Here is a 26,407-nt window from a genome sequence, read left to right as displayed (position 1 = left end):
GCCAGTGCAGGGGACATGAGTTCAATTCCTGGTCTGGGAAGATTCCTCAGGCCTCAGGTCAACTAAGCTCATGTGCCACAACTACTGAAGCCTGCATGCCCTAGAGCCCATGCTCTGCAACAAGAGAAGTCACTGCAATGAGAAGCCCATGCATTGCAATGAAGAGTACTCCCTGCTCGCCGCAACTAGAGAAAGCCCATGCACAGCAATGAAGACTCAGTGCAACCAAAAAAACTTGGAAAGTCAGAAAGCCCAAGTGAAGTGAAGTGACTGTCCTGCAGTGAAATACAAGATGATATTCTGCCATATCTACCAACTGCCAAAATAACAAGATTCCTCTGGACTGGGGGATAAATAGTGTTGTATAGCCTGGGAGAGGTGCCACACAGATAAGATAGCAGGGTAGGGGCAGGAAATCGGGTGGCGCTGCTGATGGTGTTGTGGGGCCAAGGGAGATTCCCCTGCTCCGGCCCCATGTGAAGTGCTGGCGCCCAGGTATGGAGCAGGCTGAGATGCACCCAGCTTGCTGCAGCCAAGCCCTGGTTTCTAGACCCCAAGGACTACGGCTTCATGGAGAGGCACTGCAAGTGTAGAATGAATTTCCCTGAGGTCAAATCAAGGCTCGCACTGGGGCACTGTTTAGATACCAGCAGCCAAATCAAGCAAAAGATCACACCACCAATCTCCAAAGACCAAAACACAATTGAGAAGTTATTGGTATAATTTAAGAAATGATTTGTGCCACCATCTATGTCACTTGGGAGGCTGTATTATGATAGAACTCTACAATTCACTTAGAGAATAACATTTTTTAAAGTTTTGACTCATATACTAATTTTGGTGACCAGTTGCTAAAAGTTTTTTACATTTAATATTACCCCTAACCCTAAGTGACACAGCTCTTAGGCAGGGGAAACTGGACTCCAGACTCCGGAAGAGGAAACACTTGTGGACTGTATTTCTCAAATGGAGCTGATTTTCTCCTTGCTTCTACCTGCTACTTTCAGATTCCCTCTGTGATCTTTTGGTTTCTTGCCTGTTCCCATCACCCTGGAATCCACCAAATTGCAAAGTCCTGTCTCCAGCTCTCGGAGAAGTCAACCACAAGGTGAAGAGCTACTGTTGACCACTACTGACTGAAGATTGGCATCAGAGAGGCCGGCTGGGAGTGTGGGGTCTGGACCAACAGACCTCGGTGCAGGGACCCGCACTGCCACTGCCTGGCCTTGTGATACTTGTCAAATTAGTTAATCCCTCTGAGCCTCAGTTTCTCCCTTTATACAATGATGGTAAGAGGGCCTACCTCAAAGAGCTCCCTGTGGGTAAGATGAGAAAAAACATGTAAAACACACCAAAATGTTCTCAGTGGTTATTTCTGAGTAGTTTGTGTTTGACTACTGTCTTTGAACTATTTGATACTTTTTATGTACAATGAGGACACACATTAAAAAAATATAACTGTTTTTAAGGAGAGAAAGAGGGAAGGAAGCATCATGCAGATGGCACACTTTGTCCCTCTCAGCCTCTGGATAAAGCTACAGCCAACTTAGGCAATGGATCGTGTCCATGGACCTTGTCTACTAAATAATAAGAGCTACTATTCCTAAGCCCAACACTACAGAGATGGGTTCATCTCATTGCTCCAGCATCATCAAGTGGGTCATATTAATATTTGTCTTTTACAGAAGAGTTAACCAAGGCCTGGGACAGTCAGAAAATTTGTCCAAGGCCATAGAGGCAGGATTTGAACCCAGCCTGGGGTCTTCAGCTGCTGGGTGGCAATCAGTTTTGGGGCCAGGGCATGTCCTCACAACTGTCCGTTCACTGCCACCTTCAGGGAGGGAGCAGGGACCCCGCTTTTGGCTGGTTTCCTCTGCAGTGACTTACTGCTGGTGTAAACCAACCAGAGGCCCCCAGGCCTGACAGCTGAAGAGGCCACCATTCGGGTGACTGCAGAAGGGGGATTGCACCCTGAAGGTGGAGACAGTGAGGAGCTGGGCTGGGTGCGATCTACTGAACCAAGTGTGCCCATGTGATACGTCCCACCCACAGGGCTCACTGGGTGCTCTGGGTGCTGCTGGTGAATGGTGATGACCCAAGGGAGCAGGATGAGCCCTGGCCTTGGAGTCAGGGTTCCTTGGACCCAGATTCCCCTCTTGGCTCTGCCACTCATCAGTCCCCCTGCCTGGGGAAACCTTTCCTTCTCTCGGAATCTGTGAACCAAGAGGACATCTAGACTGCACATTCTCCCAGTGTCTCAGCTTCTCAAATAAAAAGCTCAGTGTGAAAAATGCCATCCAGGAGCATTAAAAATCAATTCTCGTTTTTGGTGGCAAAGGCTTGAGCTTCATCTTGTCACTCCACAGGTCCCCTAACTCTGGTATTTTTATTCTCCTCAAAATAACCTTTTCAAAAGGCATCTGCACACTACTGCACTGGCCTTTCTGAGAAGGACGCTGTGAGGCTCTGCAGGGACTCACCATTAGCACACATCACAGCAGATTCCAGCCAGACCCCTGGGAACACCGAATGTCACAGGAAACACAGAGCAAGTGTCTAACTGATGGACACCTGGCATCCCGACACCCGACGTCTCACAGAGACCCTTGGCCTGGGCAGGGTCTGTGACTCACTGGGCAGCTTTTATAACTCTTTGATTATCACTGATGTGAATCAAAAGGAGACTTTCGTGGGTTCACTTGGATACTTTGGCCAAAAACCAAGAAGAAAAAAGATGACTTCTTAAAAACACCTAGCTTGTGTTTTATTATTGTGTTATATGATTCAGGCCTAGATCCATCTGAGCAAGAGCTGCTGTAGCAAATTACCAGAAACACGATGGCTTCAAACATTAGGAATTTAATCTCTCACAGTTCCAGAGGCCTGAAATCAAGGTGCCAACAGGGCTGTGCTCCCTCTGAAAGCTCCAGAGGAGAACCCTTCCTTGCATCTTCCAGTTCCTCCTGGCTTCTGGAAGTCCTTGGCTTATGGCAGCATCACTTCAATGGGCTTCTACCCTTCGCATCTGTGTATAACTCCCCCTTTCCTTTCTCTTATAAAGACACCAATCACTGGAATCACCCTAAATCCAGAATGATAACATTTCTAGGTCCTTAACTAATTAAATCCACAAAGTCTCAACTTCCAACAAAGGTCACATTCTGAGGTTCTGGGTGGACCTGAATTTGGTAGGGTGGGGGTGGGGAACACTCAAACCAATTCAGACAAGTGTCCTGATGGTTTAGCAAGCATGCCTCATGTGGGCTCAGGACTGGGGCGGGGTGGTACTCATGTTTTCTATCTGACATCTGGATCCAGCCCAAGCCATTAGCCTTATAGATGATGGAACTAAGGCCCAGAGAATAAACACATCTTGACCAATGTCATACAACTAGGTAATGCCCCAGGAGACAAGAATAAAGAAGTAAGAGGACACAGAGGTGGAGTGGCAGTGGGCTGGGTTGGGAGGGGATGAGGAGGCAATTATATCTTTACTTGTGGGAAAACAGAGAATGGCATCTTCACCTTTGAAACCATTGTCCAAAGAAGGTCTGGATGAGGGAAAAAAATGATAACTAGCTTATTAGAGAGACAATTTAGGGGCCTTTGAGGAATTAGTTTCATTCTGAGGATCAACATGGAGAGGACTGTTTGCCTTTTTTGGGGCTGAAGGAATCAGAGCTCCTCTCAATGAGCAAAAGCCTTTCCAGACTGAAACATCGTGCGTACAGATGCCTGCTGGTTGCCATGGTGAATGATGCTGATCTGAAGAAATGAATAATGTGAGCGTTGGGGGCGACAGTGCAATTACTCAGACAGCGGTGAGAGAGACATCAAGGAGAGCCCAGAGAGCCCAAAGCAGAGGAGGGGAGAAGGCAGCATCCTTGGGCTCTGATCCACTCTGCCTCTGAGGGGTGCCTAATAACCGGATCACTGCGAGCATCAGGTAAGGGACATACACGGCTCTTCTTGGGAATGGAAATGGCTTTTCCTTTCACACTCTGCTTGGAGGAGAGCCAGGCAATGGTAATATGAGTAGCTAAAAATAGGGGGGATTGAGAGACAGAAGAAGAAGAAAAACAAATACAGGGAGACATCTAATCCTAAAAACTGTGAATGCCACATCTTGACAGAAAGCTTTTTAAAATGTCTGCTGTAGCAAACTCAGTCTGCAAAGATAGCCAGCGCAGATGTGAGAGATTCATGACAGGAAACAGGATTCCCAGTCACTTCGGATGGAAGGGTTTACAAGGGCTATTGCCTCTGTAGCACAAGTAATGAATTAAGCTCTTTTCATTGTGGTCGGAAGTATATTTGTGGAGTCGTGGCAGGTACTGGACAGGTGTGTATGAGGAGGAGACCCACGGAGGGAGCGTAGGTACTCAGGCTCCTCTGCAGAAGACTCTCTTCCTGGAGGGATCTGAGCACCCCTGTCTCGTCCCTTTCATTCCCCATTTTTCTGGGAAAACATTTCCAGCCAAATGGGAAGGAACTCATTCCTCTTCCTGAGTACTGTAGTTTACTGTCATCTTTAGATAAGAAAATCAAGCACGGAGGATCACTCACTGCTGGGCACCTTTCTGCAGCTCACCTTCTCTAGGAGCAAGGGCATGAGAATAGGAGGTCGGAGGGAGGCAGGGAGGAGAGAAATAAGCTCATGAGGAACCAGTCTGGCTTAGTATCCAATTCAGGTTAAAATCTGATCAACTGGTTTTTTTACTATGCTGCTGCAGTCAGAAATGAAACCTCTGTCTTTCATATGAGAGAGTAGGGGCAGAGGACTGGGCTGGGTGATACCTATCTGTGAACATACACAGGTTGACTATGGCTGTCTCTAGAATTTTAGCTCAAGGGCAATTCAGCAGAGAAGAACTGAATTCTCTCAAATACACAGAATTAAAAAGAAACTAAAAAGCTTGAAGATGGTGCACTCTTAACCAAAGTGAGAGGGTGGCAGCCAGAAGAGGGATCATCTGATGTGTCGGAAAAAGCAGCAACCCACTCTTAGTACCTGCACCTCATTTTGTGATAACATTCTACTACTAAACCTGGAAATCCAGAGGTTATGTGGCTTTGGGTCTTGTTAGCTGATGGCTTCTCTTAGATTGCTCGTCTGTAAAATGTGAATCTAGTTCAGAGGTTGTGATGAATAAAGCATATTCATTACAGTATTTTGAGCTTCTAGCATGACCTGTGACATAGCAACTGCTCGGTAACTGTGACTGGTGATTACCATCATTAACAGTCACAGAACCAGCAGTATCAAATAGGAGCAGCTCTGCTGGTATTTGGAGCTGATTATCTTGACCTGGGAAACTAGTTTCCTGGGTAATTTAGCTTTGAAAAAAGCAAACAAATGGACAAAACATGATCAGAGGCTTTGGGGAGAAATGAGCTGCCCCTGAGTGACTGACGCAAAGCGCCTCTTGCCATGGGCAACAGAACTGCGAGGCTAAAAACACAGTGGCCAGAACATTCTAGATGAATGAACTCACAGCACTTGGGGCAGAAACAGGAGGTCCAGAGGGAAATTTTAGGTGCAACAATCATCTGGCTTGGAGATCACAGGCCCATGGGGACTAACACGGGGACCCTGAGGCTGTGCTGGCTTCTCCTTCATTCCTTTATTTTCTCCCTCTTTTTTTTTAAAGGTTTGGGAACCATGTTGTATTTAAGGATTCTGAGACAGGGCAGCATGGGGCTGGGGCAATCTGGGTGCATCTTTCCTAGGCCTGCAAGCCCCTGGCTTTGGCCTGAGATGGCCCTGATCTGAACTGTGGTTCTGCCATTCCTCGGCTATGCCCAGCTGAGTATTGTCACCTCTTGGCCTCCATCTCTCAGTCTGTAAAACGGGGGCAATACTAGTCTCCATGTTGAATACTCAATGCACGGTGGCTGTGATTATCATAAATCAACACTTAAAAGAGGACACTCTTCACTTTGACTCTGGTTTCAGAATCGAGATGAACATCGAGGTTGGGAACGTCTCTCGCACGGGCGCCGTCATCTCCTGGTCGTCCTCGGAGCCCTGCCTGGAGGACTATTACCACATCACATACAGGCCCAACGGGAACAGCATCTTCTCTGGCTATCTTCGCTCCAGTTTCCACCACGAGGAGAAGGTGCCTCGAACAATCAGCTCCGCGGTGCTGGAACACCTCACCCCGTCCACCCTCTACTTCCTGTGCATCAGCTGCAAGAAGATTCTCTTCCCCTACAGGCACTACTGCACCATGTTCCACACCCTGGATAAGACTCCACTGGCCGCTGGAAGCTCCCTGGTGGACCCCCAGATCTCCCTCTGGGTGCTGATGGCCATTCTGCTGGCCTGCTTCACGGCGGTCTTAGCCTTCATCTGCCTCCAGTTCTGGTGCATCCGGTGCCACGAACCTCGATGGTCTTACAGAGCCGGCCACATGGAGGAAGCCAATGGGCTGGTGAGATGGCCAGAGGAGGCCCCGGGGCTAGGTCAGGGGGAAGAAGGGCTGCAGGGGCTCCCCCTGGTGGAGCTGCCACGCAAAAACTCTGGAGAAGATGCGGGACCAGACGCTGAAGCGGCAGCAGTGGAAGCCGGCAGGCATGCCCCCGATGTGGGTGCCTTGCAGAGGGAGGGAGGTGGTCAGGCTGCATTGCCTCGCTTTGGGTAGTGAGAGGTGGGGAGGAGGCACCCCACATCATGTAGCTTAAAGGCCTCCATGCAATAGGTCTCCTGTAAAAATGCATCTGTAGACTACCCACTCATCTTCCCTCAAATGACTGAGGTCTTGTGAGCTACTTGGTTGGATGAGTGCCCTTTGACAAAGCCTTTCAAGCTGGAAAACACATACCCCCCTGGTGGGCAAGGGGAGGAAGATGGCATCTCTTAGGAGGGTCCATCAAGAGCAGCAGGGCTCAGTTAGAAAATAAAAGCACTATTTTAAAATTAAAACAACCATTAGTATATTATAGGTTAGAAATTGAAACTGACATGACTGAAATAAAACACACTTCAAGGACATTGTTGAGTTAATTGAAGATAGGCTCTTTAGTTGCACTTTCAGTCAGCTGAGGCAAATGTCCAGGCAAATGTTCAGTCAGCTGAGGCAAATGTCCAGGCCCCAGGGGTGGGGGGATTATTTTGGAAAAATGTGAGAAACTTTGCTCTAGAGTATTTTGCTACTTTCAGCCAATTGCACACCACTTGTACCCCATCTTCACTTTTTTTTAAACCACAGACTATCAGTACTGTTATTAAATGCATTTTCTTTATATTGAGTCATTTAAAAAACTTCTTTTAAAAGAAAGCCCATGTTACTCCCCAAATGAAAAACCAGCACCCTTCTGCTATAATAAATAGAAGGAAAGAGACATAATAAGCAGAATGAAAACAAAATCATATTAAAATTTTGACTTGGATACTATTACCGTCTAAGGACTCTGAGCTTAGGGCCTGCTCTCTTTGATAAAAAGGGAAATTAGCAATTGCTGGAGAGCTGTTAAAGACATTTTGACACCAACTCAAGACTTGCTCCTTGATACCATCAGCAAGGTTTAAAAGAGAATAGAAAAGTGAGTCCCTTTGTGAGACGCTGTTAATTCATGCCATGCCTGTGAACTGTCCACAAGGCTGTCTGGAAGGGTGCCCTGAGAGAGCAGCCTTGACCAGACTGGCTGCTCCGGAGGAGACACCTGCTCTCTCTCAGCATCAGCCTGAGACTTTCTAAGCCCCACCTTCCCACCTTCAGGCCCGAGTGATGGGCACTCATCTTGGTTCCTTACACTTCCCAAACCAGGGCTCCCATACCTAGAGGAGCACCTTGTCTAACCATGTTACACTTATCCAGTCACTGCTAAGTCCATCTGTGCTTACGTTGTGAAAAATGGGGTCAGAGGTGGCCATTTTTCATCTATCACAAAGAAGAACCTAGGCTTTTTAGATGTTTCTGCACTCCTTCCATGGCATTCTCACACACAAACCCGCAGGATAAGAGACAATCTCCTACATACATCAAGGTGTTGGTGAATCTGTGCAGGGTGATCCCCTGTGCCCACCTCCCAGGGAAGAAACAGAAGTGGAGGAGGGTGGAGATGCGTCTGCTTCGATCTCTGCTAAATCTCCAGCATGGAGGCCCTGCCCAGCATGTTCTGGGGCTTAAGGAATATCTGTTTGATGATTGGCAAAGGACTGAAGGTCCAGAACAGACACTGCCTGGGAGGCTTCATTAGTGTCGGGATCAGCATTGTGAACCAAGCAGCAAAGAGACAGGATGAGACCTCGCAGAGGTAGTTCTGGCCATCTGGGATTTCCTTCAAAGTTCCACCTTCCCAACTGCTTCCTGGCTGCAAATCCCTCCTAGTTACGGAGCACAAAATCCCAGAATCGCAGGATGATACGACAATGAATCAACCGAGAACAGGAGGAGATGGGATGCCAAGACAAGGAGACCCTCTCACCTGTTTCCCCATTCCCACCCAGAACCCAGCCCCGCCAGGTATGCGCTCACCCCAGTCTTGCTAGTTGTGAACAAATAAAGATGAATATATTTGCAGTTGTTTCTGCCTGGACCTCACTGCTGCCTCTTTATCTCCATGCTTCTTGCCTTTCTGATTCGGGGAACACTTTTCTATTTTCTTTTGCTCACTAGTTCCTCTCAGAAGTAGGACACAGGCAAGACCACTCACCTTGGACCCATAGAGGTAATAAGGCTGGACGTTGGCGGGTTTATCTCTCTGCGGTTCTTGGGTGAAAGGAATGGCAGTCCGGACAAAACTAGTAGGAGAAAAGAGATGGGGCAGGAGTTAACTGGGTCCTAACATTCTTCACGGGTTACAGAGCGGGAGCCCTTCCTGACCAGGGGCAACCACACTGTTTCTTAGGTGGTTGCCTATACAGTTCTTGTGACAAACTCCCATTTAACCCCTGTCTCCTTTTCATAAGGATGTCCTTGGTGGCTCAGATGGTAAAGAATCTGCCTGTAATGCGGCAGACCTGGGTTCAATCCCTGGGTTGGGAAGACCCCTGGAGGAGGGTATGGCCACCCACTCCAGTATTCATGCCTAGAGCATCCCCAAGGGCAGAGGAGCCTGGTGGGCTATATTCCATGGGGTCGCAAAGAACAAAGGGGAACACAGCAGTCCAGGTTCACAGGCTCAACTCTGGGCTTACGGCTGCTGAGAACAGTGGTCAAGAAAGCTGAGAATGAATTGAGCCTGAGCACAGCCTTTTCCAGGACCCTTCACCCAGTTTGGTTTCCTCAAGAGTAGGGTGCTGCAAACTCTTTCTATAAAGCCCCAGATAGCAAATATGTTCAGCTTTGCAAGCCAGATGGTCTCTGTTGCAACTACTCAGCTCTGCTGTAGCATGAGAGCAGCCATAAACAACTGTAAATGAATGAGCACGGATGGCAGAACTCCAATAAACTTTCTGAATGTCAAATAATTTCCACTTGTCACCAAATTATAATTCTTCTTTGGATTTTTTTTTCCCCCCAGCCATCTAAAAATATCAATACCACTTTTAGCTCACGGATTGAACAAAAACAGTTGACAACTAGAGGTGGCTTGTGGGCTGGAGTTGGCAGATCTCTGCTCAAGAGGATTGAAATTCCCAAATCTTTAGAGGACCGGAAGTCCATCTTGCTAAGTGTGGGGACTCTTCCCAGGCCCTTTCCCGCATCTGGCACATACTTATTCAAAGCTAGCCATGAGCCCGGCCCTGATGATACTGAGAGAGCCTCCTCTGAAGGAAGAGAGTTGGCTGCTTCTGCCCCTGCCCCCAGGTGGCGCTAGTGGTAAAGAAGCCACCTGCCAATGAAGGAGATGTAAGAGATGAGGGTACGATCCCTGGGTCGGGAAGGTCCCCTGGAGGAGGGCATGGCAACCCACTCCAGCATCCTTGCCTGGAGAAACCCATGGACAGAGGAGCCCGCAGGGCTACAGTCCACAGGGCCTCAAAGACTGAAGTGACTTAGCAGGCGCGCACACCCCCATCCCAGGCCGCTTTGCACGGAGACTCCCTTACCGGTTGGTGGAGCCGTTATAGCAGTAGTTGGGGAGGAAGTCGAAGTTGAGCTCCCAGAAGACATGCAGGGTGATTCGGCCGTAGGGGGCGGACACGTTGTGGTTGGCCTCCCGAAACATGGCGTCGAAGCTGTCCAGGGTCATGTGTTTACACAGCAGCCGGTGCGTAAGCCGGTTGATCTCCAGCAACCACTCCAGCTCCTGCCCGGAGAGAGAGCCCCAGGCTGCTGAGGGCTTGCAACTTGCACACCAGTATTGCATGTGCACCTTGCATATGCGCCTTGCACACCAGTATTGCTACCTGACAGATGCCTTTCATGCAGGCAAGAGCCCCTCAGACAGCCTCCTAACTGCTGGTGTGGGGACGAGGACTCCTGCAGTAGTATGTGGCAACATTCCCTTCTTTTTTGAGCGAAGGAAGTGCCAGACCATGCCAAGGGGGAATGCATGCCTGTACCCAGAAGGGGTCCACAGATCATGTTCAAATCTCTTGTCTGCACTCCCCTGGAGAGGAAAGCACAGTTACTTGCTTTCCAGTTTCTATGCTGGTAAGGAAAAAGCCTGTCCCTGAGAGACACAAGTAAAGTCAAAGAAAATTGTGATTGTCCATCTATGACTGAGGTTCTATCTCTACCCTGCAGAAAGCAAGCAAAAGAGCTAACCCCTGGTAAGTACTTAAAACCAGGTTGGTTCATGTGAGACTACTAGTTTCTTATGTCAAACACCATCCAATGTTAGTAATTTCTTATGGTTCAACCTAATACATGCCAAGGAGCATTCCAAGCACTTAATATGTGTCAACTCACTTAATGCTCAAAACCCCCTTATAAGGTCAGCATGATGGCTGTTCTTATTTTATACAAATATAGAAACTAGGCTTTAAAAAGTGCAGTAACTCAGCTTCAAATCCAGGAAATTGGGCTCTGACACTTACATTCTTAACTGTTATATACTATAGAATTTAAAAAACAGCTGGGGGCACAATGTTTCCTCCTCTGGACTCCTCTTATGTCCCACAGTCACACGGGGGTTGGTTAAACATGTTGGCAAAAGTTTGGCTGCAAGCCATGGACCAAGGACTTGCATGAACTATAGGCCCTGGTCATGCCACCTTCAGGCAGAGCATGGGACCAGAGTAGATAATATCCAGACATAGCAGGTCATTGCATTTGCTTGGAAGTAAAAAGAAGGTAAAATCTTTTGGGCTGGGTTTAGTTCTTCGCTGCATTGCTATCAAAATCAAAGCACAAACTTGTGCAGAGAAAGTACCCCCTCTGTAATGCTCTAGGACACTCTTATGTTGCAGTGGTTAAGCCATTTTTTTGTGATGGGTATGATTGTCCGTTTCAAGGAGGGGTACACGGAGGCTCAGAGGGAGAAATAACTCACTCAATAAAGGTCATAGAGGGAATATAGAACAGGGTTTAGGATGTGCTCCCAGGTCTTCTAATAAAATCATGTGTATTCAGTCCTTGGATGCAGCTGCCTGGAATAAATAAGCAATTACTGAGAAAGTCCTTTGAACAGGCTTTACAACATAAAAGCTAAAAGGACGTGGGCAATGACTGTTCCCCAGAGTGTGGCCAGGAGGTGGGGCGGTCAGAGGGCCAGCTATAAGACCTGGGACATGGAGCCCAACTGTTTACAGTCACAGGAGGAAGCCTTGCATCAGGGATTCAGTTTTATTCTTATCAGCCACAGGACCCCTCTGACTCTGGTTGGGGTCCAGAGTGTGGTGGAACCAGACCACACTTCTAATCTTGGAGCTTCATCTCTCTGAAATTCAGATTTGGTGGCTCTAGATTGGGGGCAAAATACCAGATCAAAGTTTGCAGACTTAACTGGCTGGAGTGAGACAAGCTGGGGCAGGAGGGAGCCTGGGCTGGGCTGTCCATGGCAAATTGGAGAGCCACTGCCGGATAAAGGCTATATTATGGTATCCAACTGTTTGTTACTGCATTGGAAAGGGGTAAGTGACGGCAGAGCCTCTGATCTCTTGGAAAAGGCCAAAGTCTGGATTTCAGTTCTGGAATGGTAGCTGGAAGAATAAGTTTCCAGTGATTATGCACTGTGAAATATATGAAGGGCAGAAATACAGAATCAGCTGTCTGCTTCCATCTTTTGGGGCCTGGCTAGCCAGATGGCATCTTTGTTCCCAGTCACTTAGGATGGGTAAGTAAGTAAGTAAATAAATAAATGCGATGAATGTGGATGAGTTTATTTCTAAGATCACTAAGTACCCGTAGCACATGGCCGTGCCCTGTTACCATGAAGACAGCTGCGGATGAGAAACTGGGACACAATTTCCATTCTGTGATTTCAGTGGCCTCACAAATGCATATCTGAGCCTGAAGAAGAGAGCTCTCAACTGCTGACGTGGGGATGCTCGAAATGCAGGTCCACTTCCTCTGCCATGCCACGGGATGCAATACAAATGGTGTTTTGCATCAGCCGTTTCTTCCAGCCTTTCAGTCCGAAGAGGGCACTTGCCTGTGGGGGGTGCAGGGCTCAGTGCCTCAAGGCACAGAGGTTTAGGAGGCCCCAAGGGTGGTCGATGTGCCTTCAGAGAGGAGGTCAGCCCTACAGAGTAAAGCCGGCTTACTGGGGGGCAACTCAGAGAAGCAGCATGGGAAGCAAAACACCCGAGGGGCTACTTATGTGAGGAAGAGGGCAGAGCGTTTCCGTGGGAACCAGAAATCCTGGGTGGCAGCACACTTGACCTTTAACCTTCTCTGTGGCCTGGGCCCAGAGAAAAGGGATCTCAAACTCAGGCACTAGGTCATCCCATGAATGAAGTGCAGCAGGCCTGTGGCAAGCCCCAGAGAGCACACCCCAGCTGATGGGGGCGTCTAGTCATTTCTAGGCAATTGTTGCCATATGTGAAGGCGGGTCTGACGTTGCCGGGGTTTCTGCAGTTTTATTCGAATTCTCCCAAATGTTAAATGTTGCCTCAAATTTTCAAATATGCTCTGCAGCCTAAGCAAAACACAGACTTCAGGCTGCCAGCTCTCAACTCTGGCATCAGATCCCTTCGAGAATCTATTTGCTCAGCTGCATAGGAGGAGGGAGACTAACTGATGAAATTGCTACAATCCTCCCAGCTGGGCATCAAGCCACCCCCTCCCCATCTTAGGATGGAGCTGGTAAGGTGGAGGGACGGGCTGAGGGGAGCACATTCCTTTCTTTGTTTCTCAGAAGAGGCAGAAGCTTCTCAACCAAGGCAGTGGGGGCCTCCTGAGCCCCCAGGAGACAGCATCCCGGGCTCCCCTCTTCATGGGCTTCAGGGAATGTGGCTACTCTCTTGGCGGCTGCAGCCCTCACCTGATAAACTCAGGCTTTCACTGCTTGTTTTGATTTTGTTCCCAGCTAAAGGAACATTCAGTGCCTTTCAAGGACTGGGAAGAGGCCACGGAAACCCACCACACACTAAAACCAGTTTTTTCATAGGGTATGCTCATTCATTACTGGAAAACTACAAGATAGAGATAAACAACAAAGAGAAAAGCAAAAATCCCACCTCTTGGACATAATCACTGCAAACATTTGGCAAAGAAAAACATGTCTTCAAAGTAGGTCTCCCAGAAGAACTTGTGCTCTATCACAGTCTCTCAAAGTCCGTGACCCAGGACAGAGCTGGGGCAGCTAGGTCAAGTCCTCTTAGGAAATGCTGCTGAGAATCTACCCTGAGAGTGCCTCATCTGCAGCTCAAAATGTCTTTTCTCTTTTTTTAAATATTCATTTTATTTATTTGGCTGCATCAGGTCCTGGTTGTGGCAGCTCAAAATTTCTACATTCCTCTCTTTCTTCATAAGATATTTTCATCAAGTGGAAGGGACTATGCAAAGCTCTTTCTAGGCAGTATCTCATTTCATCCTTGAACATGTCTATGAGGTGAATGCTAATATTTCCTCCACGTACTGCAGGTTTCTATACAAGATAAGTGACTCACCCAGGATCACCCAGCTAGTAAGTGGTGAGGCCAGAACTGGGACCCCACGGTCTTTCTGATGCTAGAATCCTAGTTCTTAATCCTTTTTAAAAAACTGCTTGGTCCATTTTTAAAAAACCTTTTATTTTGAAATAACTTTAGACTTACAGAAAAGCTGTTAACTGCAGACCTCCTGCACATTCCTGACCTAGTTTCTCCTATGTTAACCTCTTACATAATCATAGTATAATTGCCTAAAGTTGGAAACTATCATTGATATAATTCTATGAACTGAATGACAGACCTTATTCAAATTTCACCAGTTTTTCCAGGAAGGTCTTATCCCACATTTCTCTGAGTGGTCATGTCTCCTTGTCTTTTCAAATCTCTAATAGTTTTCAGTTTTCTCTTTGTGTTTTATGTTCTGGGTGCTTTTGAAAAGCATTGTTCATTTTTGAATGCCATTCGATTTAGATATATAATCACAATTAGATTGAGATTATGCATTTTTCACTATGCATACATATTCAGGGGATGTGTGCTGTGATGTGCTTAGTCACTCAGTCATGTCCGACTCTTTATGACCCCGTGGACTGTAGCCCGCCAGGCTCCCCTGCCCATGGGGATTCTCCAGGCAAGAATAGTGGAGTCGGTTGCCATGCCCTCCTCCAGGGGATGTTCCCAACCCAGGGATCGAACCCAGGTCTCCTGCATTGCAGGCAGATTCTTCACTGTCTGAGCCACCAGGGAAGCCAATTCAGGGGATACATGAATATATTTTCTTACTGGTGATACTGACCTTCAGGCTTGGTTAAGAGGATGCCTCCCAGGTTTCCTTACTGTAAAGTTATTATTCTTCCCTTTGGAATTAGTAAGTATCTTGAAGGAGATAGTTTGAGACTAGACAACTATCCTGTTTCTTCTCAAAGTTTTTTTTGAATTTTATTTGTGACTAATTAAAAAATTCTGGTAAAATATACATAAAATTTATCATTTTAACCATTTTAAAATGTACAGTTCTGTGGCATTAAGTACATTCAGGTAGTTTTGAAACCATCACCACAGTCCACCTCCAGAGCTTTTTAATCTTCCTCAACTGAACCTCCGTACCCATCAAATACTAACTCCCTATTTCCTGGCAACTACCACTCCATTTTCTGTCTCTATAAATTTGACTACTCTGGACACTTCCAAATAAAGGGAATCATAAAATACTCTTCTCAAAGCTCTGCCCACGAATTTCAGTGTCTATTACTGGATCTTGCCTGGTTTCTCTGACTGGGTCTTTGTAGCCAACTGCTTCTTACTCAGTCACCTTTTCAGTAAGGGGCTCTCAGATAACCAACTCCTCGGTTCTTGAGACAGCATTCTTTTTCTATTAAGATTTCAGTTCTGTCTTTGAATCCTGACTGGATGTCTCTGTTCTTACATTCTCTTGGCTTTTCTTCTTTGATCCACTTGTCAGTTTTATCGTTTGACCTCCTCATGGTTTCCCATTCAAACCAGAGGGAGTTAGGTAGTTGATGACCAACAACTCCTGCCTTGTGGATCACGTTTTATTAAATTCTGCTTTTGCTGAGATACTGAGCATACTTAAATAACAACCCAAACATTTAAGCTTGGATAGGAATGGGCTGGTTTATCAAGTAGGACAGTGTACTTGTCCTTTAGGAGGAAATAGTCAAGAGAGTAAGGGAGAAGATGAATGGGAATTTAACTTTACACGGCTTAGGACAACATGACTGACTGAATAAATGAAGCTAAAGTTTCTCCTGGGTCCCAGAATTCAAACCATATTTATAAATGTATAATTCAACTACTATATGGTTTAAATGGGCTTATTGGGCTAGCCTGGGAAATAATACCATTTTTACCCTTTTCTACAAAGAAAGTATTTTCCAATTTATGTATCAGACAACTCAATGAACTTGTAAAAAACAATCAGTTTTTATGTTGGAACTATCTGTGCAGCAGTTTCTTTACAGTTGTACATAAAGTGTTTTTACTGTAAAATTGAGTTAATGTATACAAATAGGCCTTTATGCCATAATAAAGTTACTAGTACTTAAAAAAAAAAAAAAGAAAAGAAAAGGTGGGGGCTTTCATTAGAAAACGATTATAAATTCCAAGATGGTGACAAGGCAGCATTAAACTAGTCAACAGCTTCTCTGGGCTCTAACCTACTGTACACCAATGAAGCCGACCCCACTGAGAAATTTTCCCTCCTTTCTCAGGACCATCCAGCTGCTTGCTGTATTTGTAGAATCTTAAAGGACAAGAAGCTGTGTCCCGGGATGGGCCATCTCTAGAGATTTCAAGACCTCCCTCCCTCTCTCCAGGCAATCGGGAAGGTAAAATTTCTCTCATTCCTTTTAAGTCTTTTTTTTACCCTTTGCTCATTCAGATGAGAAAGAGGCTCATCGCTTCTCTTTAACCAGCTCAGTACCAGGCTACCAACAACTCCCCAACAAGACTTCTAGTCTGAGGAGTCCCACAACAGAGCTCCCAAGGGCCCCCGTCTCTTACCACGATTGAGGTCAGGTCCTCACTCTCAAAGCGGCTGATGGCCTGGTCCAAGGATTTATACATGGCAGCAGAGATGCGCTGGGTAATGAGTCTGTTCAAGTCAATGGATCTACCCAACAGCTGCATGGAAGAGAGAAAAAGTTACTTAAATTTTACACAGGCACATGACAACTAAATGCAATGCACTGATTTAGTAAATTGTCCTAAAAATATAAAGAACATGACCAGGGCATATAGGGACTCTATGCAGAAAACAGTATTGTTAAATTTCCTGAGTATGACAGTACTATTTGGATAAGAGGATATCCTTGTTCTTAGGAGATATGAGCTGAGGTATCAGGGGTAAAGTGTTATGATGTCTGCAACTTACTCTCAAATGGCTAAGAAAAAAGTATGTATATTAAAATATATATTTTAATATATTACTTACATAAAAATATGCTTTTATAAATTATATATTCTATAAATACATAAAGTACATTTACTGTATTTATGAGAAATAATATATACATGAGAAAAATAAAGTGAAGCAAACATGATTAAGCATGAATAATCATGAATCTGGCTATAAAGTATATATGTGTGTTCACTGTCTTATTGTTTCAACTATCCTGTAGGTTTAAAATATAAAAAGTTGAGGAAAAATATGGTGCATTCAGATTATAGGAAGAGGCTTGTGATATGCTCTCGCAGCCCATGCAATGCTGACATCCTGAATCTCACCCTGAGGTTCTTCTTGCATCCATCCTATTGTGTAGTTCAGTCACCAGGGAGGCCCCGTCCCCCTGACCCCAGCAAGGGCCTACTGTGTACCTTTATGAGGATAAATTTAAAAGCACGAGGAGAAGGGCTGATTACAGGATGGAAAATATAGCTCAGGCTAATTTCCACTGGGGTTCATGTGGGCATGACCACAGATGCTATGTAGATAGCAATAAACATTTATTGAGTACCTGCTGCGTGCACTGCACTTTGCTATGTGCCTAAGGATTATTCTCAACTATTTTATTTTTTTTTGCTTCCCTTTTGGGAGAGATTTTCTACTAATTGACTAAGGCTCCTTATAGCCATCTTCTATACACACAAAGCCCTCAGGATTAACATCCTGTGGCTAATTCTAGCTGCACTGGTAATGGAATCTTCTGAGAGGCTGAAGGAGAAGCTCTCATGGAGCCTTTGATGTTGACAGATGGGCAAATGCTTTTTCCTCTTATGATTCTTCCAGCATGGATTTCTCAGAGCAGTGGGACTTCCCAGGTTTTTCAGGGTAATTCCTCTCCTCTCTATCCAGGGCATTTTCTCAGCCTCAGCCCTGCTCCCCTTTGCCCAAGTCTTCTCCAGGAACATGTGAACCACAGGATAAGCACAGAGAAATCACAGCGTGAAGGTCATTTCACTGCCTGTGACTGACAGGGCTTAGGAGTAGGATTTAAGATCTGCTAAAACATCTCTTTGTCGGCAAAGTAATGTCTCTGCTTTTTAATATGCTATCTAGGTTGGTCAGAGAGTCCCTTGGACTGCAGGGAGATCCAACCAGTCCATCCTAGAGGAGATCAGTCCTGGATGTTCATTGGAGGGACTGATGCTGAAGCTGAAACTCCAATACTTTGGCCACCTCATGCAAAGAGCTGACTCATTGGAAAAGACCCTGATGCTGGGAGGGATTGGGGGCAGGAGGAGAAGGGGATGACAGAGGATGAGATGGCTGGATGGCATCACCGACTCGATGGGCATGAGTTTGAGTAAACTCCGGGAGTTGGTGAAGGACAGTGAGGCCTGGTGTGCTGCGATTCATGGGGTCGCAAAGAGTCGGACACGACTGAGCAACTGAACTGGACTGAAAACATCTCTTATTTTGTCTGCCTGGCTCCCATGAACATTGTTAAGCAGGGATATGTTTCTGAGCTCCTGGCAGCATTTCCTCTATATCATGGGTCAAATGTTAACAGAGACTAACTCCATACCATAATGGGAAAGTCAGGGATAGACTTTCCCATTTCTGAACGTCAGTCCCAACTGGAGGAGGTGGGCTGAAGTTCACGTTGTTGTTCAGCCGCAAAGTCGTGTTCAACTCTTCATGACCCCCATGGACTATAAGCATTTCAGGCTTCTCTGTCCTCCAGAATCTCCTGGGGTTTGCTCAAATTCATGTCCATTGAGTTGGTGATGCTATCTAACTATCTCCTCCTCTGCCAATCCCTTCTCCTTCTGCCTTCAATCTTTCCCAGCATCAGGGGCTTTTCCGATAAGTCAGCTCTTCACATCAGGTGGCGGAAGTATTGGAGTTTCAGCTTCAGCATCTATCCTTCCAGGGAATATTCAGAGTTGATATGCAGCTCACGATGGGTATTCAAAAGCTCTGGTGGCCCACTTCAACTGAAGTGAGCAGCAGATGGGCTGAGAAGCCCAGAACTTGAACCGAAGGAAGCCCAATGCCTCTTGGTAAGATTCTGAGGCTGGATTATCCCTATGCTCAGCAGCCCACACAGGGCAATGCCCAGGGCAGATGATACGGGGTCCTGATTTCTGATCTCTAGGCTAACAGCACAGCCCCTCTCTCCCACAATTCCCTCTGTTTCCATACCTGGACGTGTCTCTGTTTCAACAGAGTTTCATAGCGGTTGGATGGTGGGTATGGAATGATGACTCCATAATTCTTACATTCGGCCCTAAAACGTTTATCCAACAGGACACTGGAAAGGATAAAAGTGAAATAAGGCCAGGAAACCAGTAAACATGACAGTGAATGGAGTTCAATCACTCAGCCATATGTATTTCAAACCCTAGGTTCTACTCATAAAGCACTGTGTTATATATTTTAAATATTATTATTTTTTCTGCTGTAGAGCAAAGTCCTTTAAATTTTTTTCACCTGGAAAAGCTCAATAGGTGAAATGAAATTTCTACATTAAAGACAGGCAACAGAGAAGTTGAGCTGCTTTTTTCCTTTTATTTTGTTTTTTTTTTTTTTACCATAAAAGCAATTAAGTGCATGCTTAGTTTAGCCCAGGAAACAGTCTAGGTACCAAGGATTCAAAGTTCCCATCCTTGTGGAGCTTGGGTTCTAGTGAAAAGAGACTGATAAAAAATAGATAAGCAGAGGAATAAAACAATGTTGCTGCTGCTGCTGCTGTCGCTTCAGTAGACAATAGTAAATACCTGCATTACTGCTACTACTGCTAAGTCACTTCAGTCGTGTCCGACTCTGTGCGACCCCATCCCTGGGATTCTCCAGGCAAGGACACTGGAGTGGGTTGCCATTTCCTTCTTCAATGCATAAAAGTGAAAAGTGAAAGTGAAGTCGCTCAGCCATGTCCGACTCTTCGTGACCCCATGGACTGCAGCCTACCAGGCTCCTCCGTCCATGGGATTTTCCAGGCAAGAGTACTGGAGTGGGGTGCCATTGCCTTCTCCGTACTGTTCACCAGGCATGCATATAGACATGCGCACAGTCATTTTTAATCTCATGACAACCCTATGAATTAGATGTTCTGTTATTATCTTTCACACTGAGTCATGAATTACAGAGCAATAAGTACTCTGAAAATAACAAAACAGGATCATTTGGTGTTAGGAGGTCATGGAAAGTCTCTCTAAAGAGGTCCTGTTGGACAGAGACCTAAATGCTAAAAATGGAAAGATTTGGGGGAAGAATCTTTCAGGCATGATTAGCTTGGTACATTGAGAAAAAGGAAAGATGTAGATAAGGGGTGGGGTGTGTTGGAGAGTACAGTACAAAAATGAATTTACAATGTTAGTCTAGGGGCCAGATCCTTGTGGGATGACACAAGCCACAGTAAAGAGGTTAAATGTTTTCTCAGCATAATTGAAGCCACTGAAAGGTTTTAAGCAGGAAAGTGACATCATCTGAATCTACACTGCCCAACACAGCAGCCACCCACCAGCTGAGCCCCCAAGAATCTGAAACATGGTGGGTCCAAGCTGAGATGCGCTATTAGTATAAAATACACACGAGGTGTTGAAGACTTAAGAAAAAACAACAAAAACTATCTCTTTAGTAATTTTCACTGATTACATGTTGAAATTGTAATATTTTAGATATCATAGATTATATAATGTATTATTGTTAATTTTAAAAATATGACTACTAAAATTACACTTGTGCCTGCATTATATTTCTGATGGACAGCAGTGATCTAGATCATTCTGTCCCTCTGGCGCTTTCTGACTCTTCCAACTTCTCACAATCTCCCCCAACTTCCTGTATTTTTGACAAACCACGGGTCTTATAAGAAGGGATAAAGACCAAGATTCCTCTTTTAGATAAGGATATTTTGTAAACTAAATATATAGAGGACTCAGGGTTTGACAAGTCTGAGTTTGTTTACGCAGACAATGGACCAGCATATTTTGAAGATAACTGGAATTATCTTGGAGAAACTGGAAGCCCAGCTCTCTGGTAGGACCACATACAATTCAATCCAATCCAGATCCTTGTGAAGTCATTCCTTTGTGAAAGGCTGCATTCTCTATGCTTCCCTGAAACCCTAAGTATATGCTTTCTATAGTTTCCATCATTAAGAGTCATTCATTTCATTTAATGCACACTCTGTGTTAACAGACACTTGTGTACCCATATACCAACTCTTGGGAAGCTCTGGTGGTTCAGCAGTAAAGAATCCGCCTGCCAATGCAGGAAACGTGGGTTCGATTCCTGGATTGGGAAGACCCCCTGGAGAAGGAAATGGCAACCCACTCCAGTATTCTTGCCTGGGAAATCCCATGGACAGAGGAGTCTGCCGGGCTATAGTCGATAGGGTCGCAAGAGTCAGACTCTACTTTGCGACTAACTATCACCACACCAACTCTTGACTGAAATACATCAGAGAAACTCCAGTTGTTGAAAGCAATAGGAAGCAAGTCTTTAACTGTTGAAAAAGTAACAATCCTTGAAATTTCTGGTTTGTACATTTGGATTTCCAATAAAAAAGAGAACTACCCTATATATATAGATACATATATGTATATGTATCTATCTCTCTCTCTCTATATATAGATATATATATGTATCTATATATAGAGAGAGAGAGAAAGAGAGAGAGAGGTTTTTGCTGACCAGTACTATTGTGGGTTCCTCGACACAGGAAATCTCAGGGGTCTAAATCAGCCCATACTGACAATACCAATGAGCCTGTGAGAACTGACACACCTAGACTTCTTCCCTGGTCTCCTGTTTGACCTTCACACTCCCCATATTTGCTCACCTCCAATCCATTCCCTACATTTTAATGTTTTAAAACATCAAACTTCTAAAAATAAAAATCAAACCAGGTCACTGTCATACTTTGGAAATCATCCCATGGTGTTCCACTTCTCCTAGGATAAATGCCTATAAGACCACAGGGCCTGGGCCCTGCCTACCTGCCCAGCTTTACCACACAGCACACCCCTCTGTGGTCTGTGAATGAGCTATTTACATGCACTAATTTTAATTAAACCTTTCAACAACCCTACGAGGTATGCATGCTATTAGTATTATGCTTTTGCCAAAGGGACTTTGCACAGTGGTTTGTTTTACCTGCAGTTTTCCATTCTACTCTTTACCTAGTTTAACTCAATCAACACCTATTCACTTCAGATGTGAACTCAAATGTTACCTCAGGAGAGCCCTTCCAGTTACCCACCCTAAAGACTGGTTCAGGTTTAACTGTTATATATCCCCAATAAATTTTCTTTCACAGGAATCTCTCCTTGTCACTGTGCATTCAATAGTTTTTATTAATGTCTATTTTTCTCACTACACTGTAAGCTCTGTGAGGTCTAGCCCCATATCTGCCTATTTCTCTTTCTTCTACTTGCTAGCACCCAATCCAGGCTAATGGAATCATTCAGATTTCCTTAGGTGTTAAAGCAGAAGGGAGGTTTTGTAACACAGGATCTTGCCTTCCAGGTGGCAATCTTAGGAAGGTTTGGTGCCACAGTGCTGAGCTCTCATACCTGCCGGCCATGGCTTTGTAGTAGGCAAAGATCTGGTCCGCCAGCTTGTAGACAAACTGATCAAAACACAGGTTCACCTGGTGAAGAGGAAGCAGGAAATGTCACTGGTGTCTGTCCCACTTTATTAGAGAAACTGCAGCAACTGAAGAGGGCAATGGGGTGGGACTGCCTGAAAGTGTGAGAAGGAACACAATGCTTTGAAGGAAAGAAAAAAAAAAAGATTCTGTGGCCGAGTACGTTTGGGAAGTGTGGTCCCTTGCTCTCAAGGTCCTCAACCAGGCACAGAGAAGGCAAGATTCAAAAAGCTGTTGAAGAATTGCCCTCCCCACTGGCCACCTCGTGTATGTTACAAGGTACCTGCCCACATCCTGTAATTACACATATCAGTTTCCCCATCTCCTAATAGACTTTCTTTTCTTTTCTTTTCCTTTCATTTTACTTTTACCTTGCTTTGCAAAGAAAGAAGTTGATGGTCATTAAAAATTTAAAAACCTCCTTTTAAAAAAGTTTGCTTAAAAATCTTTGGTGAGCAAGAGACCATCTTGCCTTTTCAGTGTTTTATCGTGTCAGTGCCAGAATGTGATGCTCAGGTGAGAAGAAATTTCAACCTAGACACAGAGGATTGAAACCAAATTCTCCAGTGATGGCAAGAGCAGGGAATGGCCAAAGGTGGGATGTTAAAGAGATGGGCTGTGGTAGTTGCAGGGTAATAATGGGATAACTTTGTAGCAACAGACTGTATTTAGGTGATTAATCTTCCATCCTTTTAGCACCAAACTCCCAGCTCCATGAGGCTCTTTATCCAAAGAGCTTTCATATCTTTTATTTTATACCATAAATACTATTTTGAACATAAAAACAATGTATGTGAGTAACCAAGCCCTCTGCCCTGGACTTTGAGCTTCAAGGGTGCCCAGGGGGGCCTCCTACAGGCAAAGAATCCATAGGGTCCAGGTGGGGGTGCCCAACTCCTGCTCCCCTTCTAGAACCAGCTTTGAATATTCTTGCCCAAATAGTCCAAGCCCCTGCTAGGGCCTGTGTGCTCTTTGCCCTGGGTTCACCCCTGGGGGTGGACTGCACTGTAGATGTATATACCTCTAGGGCCCAGGGTTGACCAAACGGCCATTGTTTGAGGGCAGGGGTGGGAGACAGAGCTTGGGTAACCACACATAGGCCTTTCCAGGTTCAAAACAGAGTCTGAGGATGGGAAAAGACAGGGGGACAATTTACACTTCTGCTTCATGGCCACCTATGTTATTCAGGGCTGGTCTGTATGCTTTCTTTCCATTTATTTTTTAAATATCACTTGTCTATAGGATACTCCTAGATTTTTTGTTTTCAACCTGTTAGAGAACATGATTAACTAAAATCTTATCAGAAAATGGACTTGTCAAAGCTGAGAGGCAACCAATTAACTTGTCTACTGGAACCTCTCTTCCCAAGTTTGCATACTGCTCAGAAGAGGACAGATTTGCACTGGGCTCCCCCAAGGTTCTCAACTCCCACAGCAATTGAAAGATTTAGAAAGAAAGCAGCATATCGACTAGCTTTCCTTTGAAATATATAAACTTTCAAACTAATTTGGTAGTAATGCTTATCCTAAAATATTCACATCTGTCCTTTATAAATAAGAATATCTTATATTTGTACCTTATATTTGAAAATCTTATAATGACAATTGGTCTAGTTCTATGTTTATATAACTCCACATACTTAAGTGGAGTGGAGACTCTCATTCCAATTTCCAGATGACAAAACTGAGATATTTTGTAGCCCTTAGTGCTGTTGATCTGTTTCTGCTCCTTGCTGGCCTGTGGTAGGACTGCACTTTTTCACTCCTCTTTGAAAGCAAGCATAACCAAGTGACTTGCTTTGACCAATGACATGTGTCACTTCCAGCTGGAAGCTTTAAGTATCAGAGTATAAATTCACCCTGACACGTCTCCCTGCTATGGCAACTACTGAATATCCCAGATGGGTTCCAGATTAAAGACTACATGGAACAGAGCTCCTAGTCAACCCATAAAAGAGAAATGAAACTTCGGTCTCAAACTACTAAGAATTTGTGATTGTTTGTTACTGCAGTGTATCCTAGCCTTTGCTGACCATTACAAAAATAGAGCCATTAAACGACAATTCAACAGCTTCACACATGAGAAGATGGCTATTTCAGTCCTAGCAGTACTAGAATGAAACTCTGTAAACTGTGTGATATTGGGGCAATGATACTTGAAAACTCTAAACTAGATAGTAGTATATATTTCTTTAAATCATTGTAAAGATTATCTAAAATGTCCATAAAGTGCTTTGTACCTGGCAAATGGTATAAATATAATAATCAATAGGTAGTATTACTGTTTCTCTTTCTTTTTTTTTGGCTGTGCTGCATGGCATGTAGGATCTTAGTTTTGTGACCAGGAATTAAACCCACGCCCCCTGCAGTGGAAGAACATAGTCTTAACCACTGGACCACCAGGGAATTTTTGGTAGTATTACTGTTGTTGTTGTTGCCACCAATTAATCCAACTGTAAAAGACCTATTAGAGAATGAATTTTACCAATGTAGTTCTATCTACTATTTGCCATTATTAAACATCTGAAAGAGAAACACCATCCTCCCCTTCCACTAGGTCCCCTTTGATTATCACAATGTATAAAGATCAGTCTCCAAAGCAAGTCACTGATATCCTATACTATGGTCTGAATGTTTGTGTCCCCCTAAATCCATGTGCTGAAATCTTAACCCCCAAATGTGATGGAATTAGGAGTGGTGAGGTCATCAAGATGGAACCTTCGTGAATGGCGTCAGTGCTCTTACAAAAGAGACCCCAGAGAGCTCCCTGGCCCTGGCCACCCCGTGAGGACACAGTGAGAAGTCTGGGACCCAGAAGAGGGCTCTCCCTGACTCTGCTGCTACCCTGACCTAAGACTTCTGGCCTCCTGAACTGTGAGAAATACATTTCTGTAATTTTTAAGCCCCACAGTCTGTGGTATTTCGTTATCACAGCTCAAACAGACAGACACTCCACTCTGGGCCCGTGGTTAGAGATCTGAAAAGTCCAGACTCTCAGAGCATGATTGTGGGAACAAAAGGAAAAGCAGTCACTTGCCTCAGCTTCGATCTCATCATACAGGAACTGCTTTTTAAACTTGGTCAGAGCATAGTAGGCGCTGTCGTTGTACAGATCCAAAGGGTAGAGGACATACCTGAGGAGGCAAAAACAACGGCCAGTAGCTTACTAACGGTCTCTCTTAAGGCAGGCAGACTTAAACGTGCTCAGGAAACATGCACAGTTGGGTGAACAGATTCAGCGTTGGGAAAAAGAGGCACTTTCAGCATGCTATGATGTTTCCAGGCTCTACTTAGGAAATGACTTATTTTACAGTCTGCCCACAGAGATCAAAGCCCATGATGCGAGGCCTGAAAAAAGTCAGTCTGGGACTAAAAGCAGTGGGGCATCCATTAAGGACATCAGCGTCCCAATTTTTAGAGATGATCATTTTACCAACGCGGTTGGGATGAGGCTGACAAAGCCAGCAAGGGCAGTCAGGCTGGCAGACGTCTGAGCCTTTCTGCAAGGCTGAGTCATATGTGGAGGTGACCTGACACTGGGTGGGACACACTGCATCATCTGGAAAGTTCTGGAAAGAACAGGGCTCTCTGGCTAGCAAACTGCCCTCCACCAGTACCCTGGGAACCTCCTTGCTGGCCCAACCCTGCCTCTTACTCCATCATGGAAGGTTCTTTGGTTTCCAAGATATGGTCCGTTAGAATCCAGGGCATGGACATCTCGATGGGGAACTGGATTCGCCGGCCCATGGTCAACTCCAGGAAGAATTCTCTGAACCAGAGCTGGGAGAGGTCACAGCACTGCTGCAGGGCTTCTGGAAGCATGAGGGAAAGAGCCCGGGTTACACACCAGAAGCACCGGAAGATCTTAGTTCTGATTTTTTTTACCTTTTATTCTTCTTTCATTGTACTAGGTACAGAGCAGG

General features: G+C 45.2%; 2 protein-coding genes across 4 annotated transcripts in view; one reads left to right on the top strand and one right to left on the bottom strand.

Moving 5' to 3' along the window:
* Window positions 1–26,407, bottom strand: part of CYFIP2 (cytoplasmic FMR1 interacting protein 2) — a 132,178-nt gene that overhangs the window by 46,478 nt on the left and 59,293 nt on the right. For all 3 annotated transcript variants that reach the window (XM_043913407.1, XM_043913406.1, XM_043913408.1), the window contains 7 exons: window positions 26,140–26,296; window positions 25,522–25,618; window positions 22,412–22,488; window positions 19,038–19,146; window positions 16,454–16,573; window positions 10,001–10,200; window positions 8,662–8,749 (listed from right to left, as the gene is read on the bottom strand). In XM_043913407.1, the coding sequence (XP_043769342.1) occupies window positions 8,662–8,749; window positions 10,001–10,200; window positions 16,454–16,573; window positions 19,038–19,146; window positions 22,412–22,488; window positions 25,522–25,618; window positions 26,140–26,296 (848 nt within the window). The remainder of the gene's footprint in view (window positions 1–8,661; window positions 8,750–10,000; window positions 10,201–16,453; window positions 16,574–19,037; window positions 19,147–22,411; window positions 22,489–25,521; window positions 25,619–26,139; window positions 26,297–26,407) is intronic.
* FNDC9 (fibronectin type III domain containing 9) lies at window positions 3,838–7,388 on the top strand. Its single transcript, XM_043913410.1, has 2 exons — window positions 3,838–3,946; window positions 5,957–7,388. The coding sequence occupies exon 2, from the start codon at window positions 5,964–5,966 to the stop codon at window positions 6,645–6,647; it is 684 nt and encodes a 227-aa protein (XP_043769345.1). The 5' UTR covers window positions 3,838–3,946; window positions 5,957–5,963; the 3' UTR covers window positions 6,648–7,388.

This window comes from Cervus elaphus, chromosome 9 (assembly GCF_910594005.1).
Source record: "Cervus elaphus chromosome 9, mCerEla1.1, whole genome shotgun sequence".
Lineage (NCBI taxonomy): Eukaryota > Metazoa > Chordata > Mammalia > Artiodactyla > Cervidae > Cervus > Cervus elaphus.
This window is presented reverse-complemented; position numbering and strand designations above follow the sequence as displayed.